Here is a 13,724-nt window from a genome sequence, read left to right on the forward strand (position 1 = left end):
AACACTAGACCTGAACCTCCCAGGTGAGGTGATGATGAATCATGCAATTACCTCTAAATTCACCTGTCTACACACCTGACATGAGAACAGACCTTCACAGTATAATGTGGTGCACATCTTGGTGCATCACTATGCATAACAGTCAAAAAAAAAAAAAAAAAGTGATGGGAGTAACCGTGTCAGCAGAATATCAACAATTTGTGGTGTTACCTCCCATGTCACCCTAATCGGACATTCGGTTCTTGTATTTCGCATCAGAGTTCGTTCAAAGAAAACAACTCAGTGTAATAAAGAAAAATGTGGCAAACTATTATCTATATAAATATTAAAGTAAAAAAATCAAACAGAATTAATTTCAGACTTATTATTGTTGAAAATTCAACAAATCTGTCTCAGGTAAGAAGCATAAATATCACAAAAAGAATAAAATAACGAAACAGGACCATCACTTGCTGTCACTTTGCGACATCGCGAGACACTTTAGAAGGTCACAAAACGCCAACAAGTGACACCAGGCGTCTCTATGGATACCAGCCACGGTTCTGTTTGCTGGCAGCACAAGGGAGATAAGCAGCACAAACAGAACTTGCCGTCAGTGGGTTATCGGACATTGGACACAGTAGCTATATGAGACTGATCAGACAACGGGTCGCGTGCTGCTGTGTGTCGCCAAAAATAATGCATCAGTGCATGTGCTCAGTGAAAGTTAACCCAAAACTTCTGTCTTTCAACCAAAGAAAATGAAACGACCTCAAAGTTTTCTGAAGGAAGGTGTGTGAGACACTGTCATTGTGTCTTAAATTAAACGATTTAGCATCGCTTTATTAGACCTCTATTTCTGCTGAAACATAAAGTAAGAGCAGAGATAAGAGCAAGAGAAGACAAAACTGGTGAAGACTTTGTGTAGTCGACACACGAATGACACATCCCGACTTACGAGAAGTCCCGACTTACGAGACATGGCGAAAGATATCTGAGTTACGAAACAATCCGACACAGGGAAGTCGGTGACCTACATCCAAACCCACACGAACTGCATCGTATCCGCTGATTAATATCATGAAGGTTGAGATGTTCTCAAACAGACATGGACCTTTTTTTAAATGAAAGTTGTCGCGAGAGATAGTGTCCTCACGTGCCAGTGACACTGATTGCAACTTGTGTCAAACTGTCAGCTTTACAACACAAGACTGTGGCATTGCAAGCAACAGGTGCCAGGTGATCAGCCCTCCAACTTACAACACATGTAGATGAAGGATAGACTCTTGGTCAACAACCAACCCGTTGTCTTCATCAAAGACAGTGTCACACTCTTGCACAACCACCGCGCATGTCACGTGCCTTGTACTATTATTAGTACCTTACGTCACGTGACTACTACTGTAATAAAGTGAGTTCAAAGCATCACTCAGCACTCAAGGGTGCAGACAGCAAAATGAGAGGACATCAGCTGTGTCTGCTCACCTGGACTATAGCAGTCGGTGTGATTACAGGTAAGCAGGTCGTTTTGTTTTGAATTTACGGCTTGTATGAATAATCAGCATTGATGACTGGATGTTGTATGACGGGATACTAATTAATTAGTGAAAACAGAGAGGCCTCTCCCTTGTTGACTTTTGTCGACACCGCCTTGCGCTTTTTAAAATTCAAAACACTTTAGTGAACTGTCCACAGCATCTTGAGTAGGATAACAACGTATTTGTGAGTCACGCTGTCTCGGTGGATAATTTTATACATCAAACTCATTTATATATATACACATGGGAGTAAACAAGCCTTCAATGGTTGTCCGGGATGGAGATTAAAACAAAATGGTGATCAGCATGTTGGAGATGGGAGATAAAGCAGATAAAGTACATCTAGGAGCCAGAAGTAGGGGAAAACATTGCAGTTTGATAACACCAGTGGGTGTTGTAATACTGAACAGTCACAGTCGTGTGAGAGAGGGAGATAATTTTATCAATATGTATGTTTATATTTAATGATGTTATTCTCCTATACATTTATTTATACTCTTGTGTCTCTGACTGTCAAGTAATAATAAACATACAGCAAACCTATCAAGAGCCGTGTCCAGTCCTATGGCCAGGGTCATGGTGATTTACAGTCACACACACACACAAAAGAATGTAGCATACCATACTGTGCCATATGAGATGAAATATGTGTATAGTGTTTGTATGTTGTCGGCGTTGTAGTTGTCTAAGCACAAGTAGCAGTATACTAACCGTCACTCTGTCCTTTAATTAATGTTGATGCGTTTCATCCTTTACGCATCTCAATCTTCTATTTTCACTCTATCATTCATTCTGTCTATTCGCACGAAGAGGCTTCACCTTAAATTCCACCAGTCCTCTGTTTTCACTTCTATTTTTTCATGTTCTATGAATTATCCGTGTGTACTCTATCAAAAGTGTTTCTCAATGCTCTGTGGGTGGTGTGACAGGTTCACATGGTCAGTGTGCTACTAACAACCCCACACCTGAACTCCTAGCAACAGTCTTTGCAAGAGACCTCGAGTTCCATTTGTCTCCAAGGTATGACATAGTACAGCGAGTGCACACTACTCACACCCCATCACTTTCACAATCCCCTCAAAATATTAAGTGCTGCCAATATTTCATCTGCTTTATACATAATATGGACTTAATTACACAATGTACTTACATTTGAGTACTTTGGTATTAGTGGACGTTGTTGTAACATGGTTACTGAGGTTGTTAGAGATAATGTACAATATACAAGTGTTTTATTTTCTACAGCAACACAAATAACACAAGCTGTCAGTGGCTCATCAGCTCTAGGAACAGTGCCAGACTGCACTTACTTCTCAACCCACAGCTTCGCTCAGACAACGGATCATGCGTCGACAACATCAAGGTCTATGATGGTGAGTCCCACACTGATGGCCATTGGTACCTCACTGCAACAGTCATTCCTGCTGAGCTATTGGTCACTGTTAGACAGATGTAAAACACTGTTTATTTGTGGTAAAGATATTATATTACATTATGATTGCTGTAGATACACTATGTATGCGATGTATTTAGTAAGGATATTTGGGATTTTAAAATTGTTTTTCTTTCAGTCGTTATTTCCCTTTGTTTTGCTTTTTATTAGTGCATGCGTGCTAGCGTGCTCGTCTTAGTGTGATTATGTGTGAGTGTGTGTGTGTGTGTGTGAATATATGAAAGGCTAAGACTAAAATTTTAATTTTGTGCAGGTAACTCTTCCTCTTCCCCCATACTGCTGTCGACCTGCTCCAGAAATGTCTTACCCATCTACAGCAGCGGAAGTGACGTATTGGTCTCTTTCACTGCTGGAAATGACGACACCGATAACAATAGCAGTTTCATCATCCAATACAGAACCTTCCAACCAAGGAGTGAGACTTACATGCATTCTATACTGTAGTCTTCAAGGGAAAAGCCCTCAAGACTTCAGTAAAACGGGTTTAACCGCTTTGTACTCTCCCCACCTACAGTCAGATGCATCATGGTAATAAAATCCTTTGGTGACGATAGGATGAACCTCTCGCTACACACTCTAAAATAGACATCCAAAATGTCTTCGATTGTTAAAAACTTCAGATCCATCAGTTCTCTTTTGTATTTCACCTAAACAATAACTATATATATGGATGGAAAGATAACTATAAATAGGATTAAATAGTGTTAGCATGATGACAATATTTAACATTTGTTTCTAACAATGCTATACAGTAGCACAAACAATTGTCTTTTTATGTATGAACAAATTAGTTTTACAATATTGTTATGCTCATCATAATTATTTATATGTACAAGAACAGTCAAGAGCAATGTTTCCATGAAACTGTAAATCACTGAAGAAGATCATATAGTGTGTTTTACTTCCCCAGGGACAAGCTGCTCGTCATATGAGGTCCTCAACGCCACAAACATTCCTCAAGACATGGATTATACAAGCGACCCCATAAGCTTCGAGTAAGTGACTTTTTTAAAACAAACAAAATGAGTCATTTTTTAACTGAATCTTAAAATGTCTATGCTGGAAATAACCTTTTACATTAAATACCTTTTATAGTCCGATATTTATCATCTCATTTAGATATTCTCTCACCTTTCAAACTTATTAGGTATGGTCTAGTTAACATCTGCAGTTTTACATGTATTTTTACCAAAAAGAACAAGTTTTTAATTCTCTTTCATATTTTTGCTTAGTTACACAGACAGATGCTGGACCATCGAAAGAGACAATAGCTCCTCTATAATAAGTGTTAATTTTACTGAGGTACACATGGACTCCTGTGGACAGCAAAACTGCTCTTGTGACACAGTTGAAGTGATGTCAGGTGAGTCATCGGAGATAGAGGACTGCTTTCTCATCAGACTGTTGTGATAAAAGCATGGCTGATAAATAAAGGAGCTCAGAGTCCAGGTCAACAAAGTCGTACACTACACTGGGTTTTCCATTCGCCATAAGCTGTTATAGAGTTTGTGTTTTCTCTCTACACTACTACAGCAACATTACAATACCTCAAAAACAACACGATAATACATCAGAAAAACAAAATTGTAATACGTTAGAAACAACATAGTATTAAACAAAACATCGAAAACATAAACAAAAAACAACATCAAAATGTATCAATAATAATACTACAGCACATCATCAATTTTCAAGATGACTTTAGTTTGCCTAATCATAATAAATAGGAGTCACATGAAAACCGAATTTCATTCTGTTACAGGTGGAACACTAGGCTTCAAGACTTTAGGGGAGGTGTGCGGGGAGCACGGAGATCACGTGTTTAACACCAGCCAACAGTTTCTCTACATCTCCCTTCGACCGAGTCTCTCCTACACAAGACGTCACTTCCGGCTCACCTATTGGAGTTTCTACAGAGAAGGTGCGAAGCTTGAATTACCCCAAAAAAAACCTCAAAGATTAGGTTGTATTGAAATTTAGAGTGTCTATCTTTCTTCTTTCTTTCTTCAGTTTATAATCTAAGTACAACCGTTTGGCTGCTGCAGATACCAAGTCAAACATTTCAATAAGTCCCGGGCAGAAATATCACCTGAGCTACCCAGGAAATATGCTCCAATACCCGAAGTAAGTTTTTCTAATTACACATAATATTTTCTACTCAGTTGTCATCGATACTGAAAAAAACGATATAAAACTCCGTATTTGTATCATCATCTCGCCTTTAACCTTCAGGGTAAAAAAAATGACACGAACAGTTGCCATTGACAACGGACCTGCTTTGCTTTGTTTCCTAGCAACACTGACCGCGGGTGGGTCTTTCACATCACCAACCCACAGTATGTTCTGCATCTCAATTTGACTTTCATGGACATTGAGTGGGCGGCAGCTGGTTGCTATGACTATATTGAGATATTTGACAGTAAGTACAAACTTAACTCTCTTTGTATTAATGTGAGAGGTTCCCTGGTTGTTATTGGAGATCATGACTACCTTGTAATCTGCAGGTTCTTTGGAAACAAAGCGACTGGACAGATTGTGTGGGGTCCAGGCAGGAAGACAGTACTACAGCACTGGCCAGACTTTGTACATCAAGTTCCACAGCGACGATTCCGTTAGTAGAAAAGGTTTTAACTTGACTGCGAGGCGGTGCTTCGAGAAGCCGTGCACCCAACCTCAGGTAGTACTCTAGTAAGTGTTTCTATATTGTATAGTATTTCTGTATCTCTCGGTATGTACTTTGCATGCAATATTTTTCTCATGATTTTAGTCACATTCTATGCCTCTATGACTAAAGCAGTTTTATCATAACTTGTTAATCACAACATGTATAAAGAAGTTTATGATATGGTAGTTACCACAATTGTCTACATCAGTATTCTCCTGTCATAGCCTAGGGGAACAACTCAGCGTGTGCAAGTACTTCAATTATAGTAATTTAACTGTCTACAAGAACACTATCATAGACTATTAATTACAGCTGTTTAATATTCATCAGTTTTCCATATTCTAGTAATTATAAGTCTATGTCTATATCACAATAATTGAAACTTTCTGTTTACAGCAGTTTGCAACTCCTCCATCAGCCTGGTTGCATTTTTTGGCCAGCAGCAGTTGAAGTACCCACCAAGCTCCAACATGTACCTAAAGTATGCATTTCTTATTAGCTTTAATCGTGACTATTCTCATTAGCCAATAAAGTAAATATTGTTTTAAAAGGATTTCTTTAAGCTTGAAAAATAAATTGAAAGATCAAAAGCAGAAAAAGACATATTACCAACAAATGTCTAAATACCGGCGAAAGCAGCAAAGCAAACGCTGCAGTAATGGGGAGACAACCCACTGAAAGCAGTCTTTCTATCTGCAGTTGTCTTGAATGAGTTTAAATGGCAGAAAGTAAGCGAAGCAAAGAAAAGACGAAATAATAAAGTGACGAAAAGACCATTGGGAAGAGAAGGATAAAAAGAAGTCAGTAAAAACAAACGTTGGAAAAAAATAGGACAAGGAAGAGAAAAGTGGAAAACACACTTGTAACATGAAATACTGCAACACATGAAGACTGAGTACCTGGCATATGCTTACCTTTCTAATGTTTAGTCGAACTCTGGTTCTGTTCACAATGTTGTGAATGTAATTTAAAGTTTCCCCCTACCTGAACATTTTGTTTTCCGTTGACCGTTGAGTCCAGTTCAAGATACAATTTCTCGAGGGAATAAATCTGATTGCATAAGCTCTGGCTAAGTTCTTTCATTGTCTACACATTTTGAGTGAAGTTAGTAGTTTAAGTCCACGGGTGCCCAATAAACGCTATTTTAAGAGAAGATAGACATAATTTTTAAAATCTATTCGCAAACTTTCGCTTCACTTTATTTATGGCTGTAGTTAGCCTTTAACACAATGTAGTGCGACTTGTCAACGTATACGACCTCTTGTTGCCTAGCAACGCCTACTCATGCTGGCTGTTTGAAACCTTCAACTCAAACACTGTCATCAAGATCACCTTGAACACTGATGTCGAGCCCTCGTCGCCTGCCTGCAGCGGCAACTACATCGAGGTGTTCGACGGTGAGTACGGTGAGTACCTCCAATACCGCTTACAACCTCCGGCTAGAAATACACCTGCAACAGGTGTCGTCGGGTAGAAATCTGATTGAAGCTTCGGTTTCTGATACTCTCTTCTACTTAGTCATCTTTTTCTTTGTCTTTTTCTTCTTCTTCTCCTTCTTCATTTTCGTTGTCTTTTTTTTCGTCGTTGTCTTCTTCTTCGTCGTCTTCATCTTTTGCTTCTTCTGAACGACGACAACGATGATGATGATGTTGATGATGATGATGATGATGTTGATGATGACTATTATTATTATTTAAGTAAAACTGAGGATTTAAAGGCAATTCTTAAAAAATTTTCCCTTCATCTTTCTAAAAGTACTAAGCACAGTAAATTTCATTACATGATTGTTTACTACTGAGTAACGATTCCTTTTATTCTCTCTCTCTTCTAGGAGGGTTCATAATTGTGTTCAGAGGAATATGTTCATATTTTTGTAGAAGTAATGATGTATTTGTAGTTAATTTTCAATGAATGTTCTGAAAGTACGCATTAAAATATATCAAATAAACAAAAAAATGACAAAAGCTTTCAATTATGTTTAAAATTGACACAGATAGATGGAAAGCTTGAAACACGTGATATTAATGCTTGTGACAGGTTCAAGCCAAGTAAACAAACTCGGCAGACTATGTGGAAGACAGGAAGGGAAGGAGTATTTTAGTACTGGACAGTCTATGTTCCTGACTTTTCACAGAGACAACAACCAGACTACAGGAGGCTTCACACTGACCTACCAAGCTGTCTCTGTTCCCTCTGTTAACTGGACAGGTGAGACTAAGATGTTTATATTATATATTTTAATGACTGTATACAATCTGTTATCATTTGTGTGCGAAATATTTGCTTAAGAAAATTGCTTCTTTGTAGATGGTACTTACATTTGATTGCACGTGGTTGTCAATCTTTCTCTTTCTTCTCCCTCCTCTCCCTCTTTCTCTCTCTTTCTTCTTTGCTACACACAAACACGGTGGGGAAGGATAGAGATATTGACAAAGACTCAAACTCCACTTTCAAGAAATAGTATCACTAACAACGAGTCATTCTTTTGCAGAATGCAATAGTTTACACACACAGGTGAGGACTGTTGACCACAGTCCAAGGTACTTAATGTACCCAGGAAATCAAACAAACTATACAAAGTAAGAAAATGGTTTCGTTGACCTATAACAAATTATTGATTAATAAAATCAGTTTATTACTGACTGCATTAATAAGATTAAAATAACTGAAACAAGGGACGGATGTATCAACTGACTGAAATAAGGATTAACAAAGATTGGTGTGTTTAAGTATGGCTGAGAGGTCGGTTACTAACCTGACAAGTTTATGAAAAGAAGAAATGTCATAGAGCACCGATTACAGATTAATGAGAACTGTTATTATACTAACTAAAGTTTAGGCTAATTAATCTGCTCCATCAAACTGGCTGAGCTGTAGGTTGATGAGAACTGTCTAAATGTAGTGTGAGGAATGGTATTCTATAGTACAGACTAAACTGGAGGTATGCCACTGAATACCTAATGATTGATACCCTTTTGACTGACAGCAATGCTGATTGTGGTTGGCTCCTTCAGACCAGCAGCTACCTCCAGGATTCTCTAATTCACGTGACCTTCTCGTTTATCGACACAGAAAATACCAATGGATGCGACTATGATTATGTTGAAATATTTGATGGTAAGTTCACTGAACCACTTTCTCTGGGATAAAACAGTAAATAAATGCAAGATGATCCATTACTTAATGTTTTTTTTCCACCATTTCAATGTTCGTTTTAACACTCCTAAAGGAAGGACCCCAAGAAGTGTTATCTTACTGTTGTGTGAGAAGATTTGTGGAGGCTGTCAGTATATTTATGCTGATTTTGTATTCAAAGTCACATCTTCCAAGTTAGGCAAAATATGTGAGTGAAACATAACACCCTGATTACTCTTTTGTCAGTTTGATAGAGACCAAAAAAAAAAGAAAAATAGAAATATAAACACCAATGCAAATGTTTTTAATAAAGACTAAATAATCATTCTGCTCCTGAGATATATATATATCCACATTGCTATAATTACTCAACAGGCTCTACTTCACTATCAAACAAACTAACCAGGCTTTGTGGTCACATGGGGAGACGTGAGGTGTATAGTTCCGGTCAGTCCCTGTTCATCAGGTTCCACAGTGATGACAGCAACACTGGACGAGGTTTCTCAATGATGTACCAAGCGATTAGCCCCCCAGATGCTCATCCAGACACTGGTAATCATACAGAGCACAGCATGCTAATTATATGTAAACGACAAACACAGGGCACATTGTACATCATCAACAAAATAAAATATTTGTCATGATTTTAAGACTAAATGTATTATTTTGGTGTTAATAAATTATATATTGATATATTGTCAAGACTGTGACCAGTGGCAGGTCTACACGTGAGGTCTAAAGATAATGTCTACACACTAATGCTCATGAGAGGAGTCTCCTGTTTATCTATAAATACTCAGGGACTTCTTTATATCTTCACATTTTAACATTGGAAGATATGCTTTGTATTTTGACATTTATGTCAGAAGCAGTTGCCATCTACTCATCTGTTCCAGGTCTCGCCTGCTCTGACCAAGTTCTGCCTCAAGCAGTGCCCTCTAGAACACAATACCTGAAGTACCCTTCTGACTTCAACCTCTACATCAAGTGAGGCATGCCTCCAGTAAATTATTGTCTCCCTAGTCAAGTGGTCCCCAACCTTTCTTGGGTCACCGGCCACTTTGACAATAGTCAAGTAACCTGCAGCCTCCGTGACAGGCACATAAGGCATTTTTTATACCAAGTATATGTATGGCAAAAATCCTAAATATGAAAAAATTCAGCCATAGTTATAGTCACAAGGTGAGATGGGTTTAGTCTTAGAATACTAAAACTTCGTTTGTCTCCCTTCCCTGAGGATTCACCCAGTTCATTGAGGTTGCCTACAATGTCTTTTCTTCCAAGTTTCAATGGTTGAACTTCCAGGAACTAGATTTCCCCTCTCAACTTAAAGAGCAGATTGACAACATTTTCTTTCGACAACCGGTGTGAAGACGTGTAGAGAAAAAGAAGTTTATGATGAGATGAGAGGATGTAAAGTTCGTAGAAACAAATAAGTGATGTTTAAGTTTGGAATGTTTCAGTGAGTGCTCAGTAAGAACTACATTACACAGAAGGTGGCTTCTCTCAGTCATTGCTTATTAAGGTGGTAAAGCCAATGACAGTCTTCCAAATTTTCCAAAATGTTTGTTGAAACTATAAAGTTGAAACTTTAGCTTTGATCTTAAAACAGTCAAGCAATTATTGCAGACCCCGCAGCGACCCTCACTTCCCCCTGAGAAATTCTTCGAGACCTACAGGTTGAAAACCACTGCTGTAGTGCATAATAAATATCACAGAGAAAATGTAGAGCCTTTAATTTATTAATAAATTACGATAAACAAAATAATAATAAAAAATTGTCTCTACCAACCGCTAGCTTTTATAACATTTGCAGCAATGTCGACTGTAGCTGGCTCCTTCAGGCGAGGGACGATACCTACGTTGTCCACGTGACTTTCTTGTCTGTTGATATTGAAGATAACCGCGATTGTTCCTACGACTACGTGGAACTATTTGCCGGTAAGTGGGTGGCAAGTCTAATATAAGGCTAATATTCAATATTACAGCTCACCCTGATTACACTGCTATCGATGTCCTCAAGGGTGCATCCAGTTTTACCTGAAATAAAAGTAAGCTAAGGAAATCAGTTGTTTGTGTACAGGAGTGGACGAGTCTGCTGTCAGTATGGGGAGAGTGTGTGGGTCTACGACACGTGACTTCTACAGCCCGGGAATAAATGTCTTCATCAAGTTTCACAGCGACTCTTCTAATAATGGAAGAGGATTTCGGCTCGCTTATCAAGAAGTTCCTGTCTCGAGTCTGATCCCTGCAGGTGAGCTGACTGATATAATTATGGTCAACGACCGTTTTAATGACGAAGTCTGCAGTTGTATCTGCTGGTATGTCTATGGGGTCATCTGAGTGCACACAAGCCTGTTGCAGTTTCACGTTGAGCCAACCCCGGACCTTTCTTTGTCCATTGATTGCTTCCCTACTTGTCTTCCTCTGCAGAAGGAAGATACCTTGAGTTCTTATTATTCGATTTCTCTTTGTGTTTTATATTTATCTTTTATTAGTCTTCAGTACTGTTGTTTGTCCTTCCGTCCTTCGTATGTTGTCCATGTCTTGTTATTGTCTCAAGCGCTAAGAGCATGAGTATGCGCAATCATCATCATCATCATCATCATCATCATCATCATCATCATCATCATCATCATCATCATCATCATCATCAAGCAACACGTACAAGAGATACACACACAAAGACTACTATTACTAATAATTGACATTTTTCAGTTTGCTAGTCACGTAAGTGCCAAGTAGATGTAAGTTATTGTAATGTCAGCCACTTCACATTGTATGTAAGAACTTCGATATACACAGGTGTGGAACAAAGGTTTTGTTCAGATATAACAGCATGCAGTTTACAAAAGATCAAAAGCAGTTGCACTTTACTTATTTGTTTCAGGTAGCACGTGTCCAGATCAGGTTCTGCCTCAAGCAGTGATCTCTACCGCACAGTATCTTACGTATCCTGTTGGGTCACTCACTTATCTCAAGTAAGGCATCCTACCAATAAATTATTTTGTAATTAATATATAATAGATAATGAAGTAAAATTATGTTGTGTGGTAACTTTAAAAGAGACGAAAAATCTACCACAGTTGAGGTCTAGTGTGACTTGTGGACAAGCCAGAGACCTCTGTAAGAAAGGGGTGGACTGTAGTAGTGGTAAAACCTACACTTTATAGCATTCTTTGAAGTCTTTTTTTTTTCTTCTTCTTTTTCTCGTGATGACTTTTCTGTTCTCTTTTATTTACAAGAGAAAGAAAACTATCAAACAAACAAAAAAATTACTGACCAAGGCCAGGTCTTGCCCAACGCCTCAGCCATGGGTACATCATCTCTCCCTTCCCATCCATCCCAGGCCTGCTTTCTCGGGGTCAGCTTTTCGAGAGTGTTGTGCCACTGTTTTCTCCCTTCCTTTCCCCAGTCATCTCTGGAGTACGGGACCTGTTCCCGTCAGATGGGGAATGTGTATCAGTCAGTCATTCTTCAGTTGGTGCTGGTTATGAACATTACGATACGATAAATGATCGCAAACTAAGAAAGTAATCTGCTCTGCAACAGCTGTCTCCTGTTACATTTTCAGCAATGTCGGTTGTTCCTGGAGACTTCACACCAGAGACATCGGCTACATTGTGCACGTGGTCTTCACGATGATGAACACCGAGCAAAGCACCAGCTGTTCCTACGACTACGTGCAGCTGTATGACGGTAAGTGGACCTCAGGTCTCTGCTAATATAGGGCTAATACCTTCAATACATCGCAGATGCAACATTGCAGCTTATTGAGATTGCACAGTGGGATTTTTTTTTCCACATCGACTTCATGAAGTCTGCGAGTGGAATTTTCTTTAAATTTAAGACTTACAGAAATAAATTGTTTGTGCACAGGCTCTAACACCTTTGCCAATTCCCTGGGCAAGCTGTGTGGGTCTACGACAGGTGAGTTTTACAGCTCGGGACGATACATGTACATCACCTTCCACAGCGACAGCAGCAACACAGGCAGAGGCTTCCAACTCTTTACCGAGAAGTTTCTGCTTCGAGCGTGACCACCACTACAGGTAAGTTGACAGTCACCTGATTACAGGCAATAGCCACATCCACAAAAGAATATAGCTCTGTAATAATGTCCATTTGTAGACATCATGATGCTTTTCTAATGGTGTGCATGGATAAAGATTACTCATGTTAATTATTGTCTCCCTTTTGCGATGACAACAAAATATTCAAGAAAACACTGTGTTGAGCACAATATTTCAATTTCTCAGCTTCAGGCAGTGGATGTTCTCTTTACTCCGCATCGCTAACAGCGCCGGTCGGCATCATACAGTCTTTGTATTATCCTACTGTGTCATCATATTATCCCAAGTAAGGCTTGTATTCTCGACACTACTTAAAGCATGCGGCTACCAGCTAGCATACACATGTATAACGTCGGGAATAAGATTCTTCGGTTATGTCATGTGCTATCCGTGTGTTTGTGTGTGTGTGTGTGTGAGAGAGAGAGAATTATGGCCGTTGCTTGGTCAGTACTATTTTCTATTCATGACCTGTTAATATGAATCGTGGAGAACCTGGTCACGTGTCAGGATCACGCGCTTTACCGGTATTCTAGTATTATTCCTTCTCTTTCTTCCTCAAGCATGGAGATTACGATATTATCATCATGTAAAACATATTTTTCTGTATCTAATTTGTCTATGTACCCAAATTTCCCACTTGATGCAATCTGAAGGAAAAATATAGCGATAGGCGTAGTCTTGAATATAGAGAATATATTAAAGTCGTTCATCTGTGAGTACCAACAGAATGTCAAATAAGCTGGGTATAGTCTTCAACATGGACACTGTTTTCACATGGTATTTCCATGTCCTTATCTACTGATTGGATTTTCAGCAACGTTGACTGCGGCTGGCCCATTAGCACTGACAGCTACGACTACGTGGTGCACGTGACCTTCACG

General features: G+C 39.0%; 1 protein-coding gene across 5 annotated transcripts; it reads left to right on the forward strand.

The window, feature by feature from the left end:
- The first annotated feature begins 945 nt into the window (after window positions 1-945).
- LOC112570912 (deleted in malignant brain tumors 1 protein-like) lies at window positions 946-13,699 on the forward strand. Of its 5 annotated transcripts, none has more exons than XM_025249625.1 (15): window positions 5,592-5,647; window positions 6,032-6,116; window positions 6,908-7,041; window positions 7,673-7,843; window positions 8,127-8,214; window positions 8,622-8,752; window positions 9,146-9,322; window positions 9,667-9,757; window positions 10,587-10,711; window positions 10,854-11,024; window positions 11,661-11,751; window positions 12,345-12,469; window positions 12,650-12,822; window positions 13,030-13,129; window positions 13,658-13,699. In XM_025249625.1, exons 2-13 carry the CDS (start codon window positions 6,106-6,108, stop codon window positions 12,808-12,810), a joined length of 1,476 nt encoding a protein of 491 aa, XP_025105410.1. In that variant the 5' UTR covers window positions 5,592-5,647; window positions 6,032-6,105; the 3' UTR covers window positions 12,811-12,822; window positions 13,030-13,129; window positions 13,658-13,699. The 5 variants fall into 5 exon arrangements, with proteins under 5 accessions (XP_025105415.1, XP_025105414.1, XP_025105410.1 ...); XM_025249628.1 differs by having other exon boundaries at window positions 6,908-7,032; XM_025249627.1 differs by having other exon boundaries at window positions 5,596-5,647; window positions 6,035-6,116.
- The last annotated feature ends 25 nt before the right edge of the window (window positions 13,700-13,724 follow it).

Source organism: Pomacea canaliculata, linkage group LG8 (assembly GCF_003073045.1).
Source record: "Pomacea canaliculata isolate SZHN2017 linkage group LG8, ASM307304v1, whole genome shotgun sequence".
NCBI classification, from domain to species: Eukaryota; Metazoa; Mollusca; class Gastropoda; order Architaenioglossa; family Ampullariidae; genus Pomacea; species Pomacea canaliculata.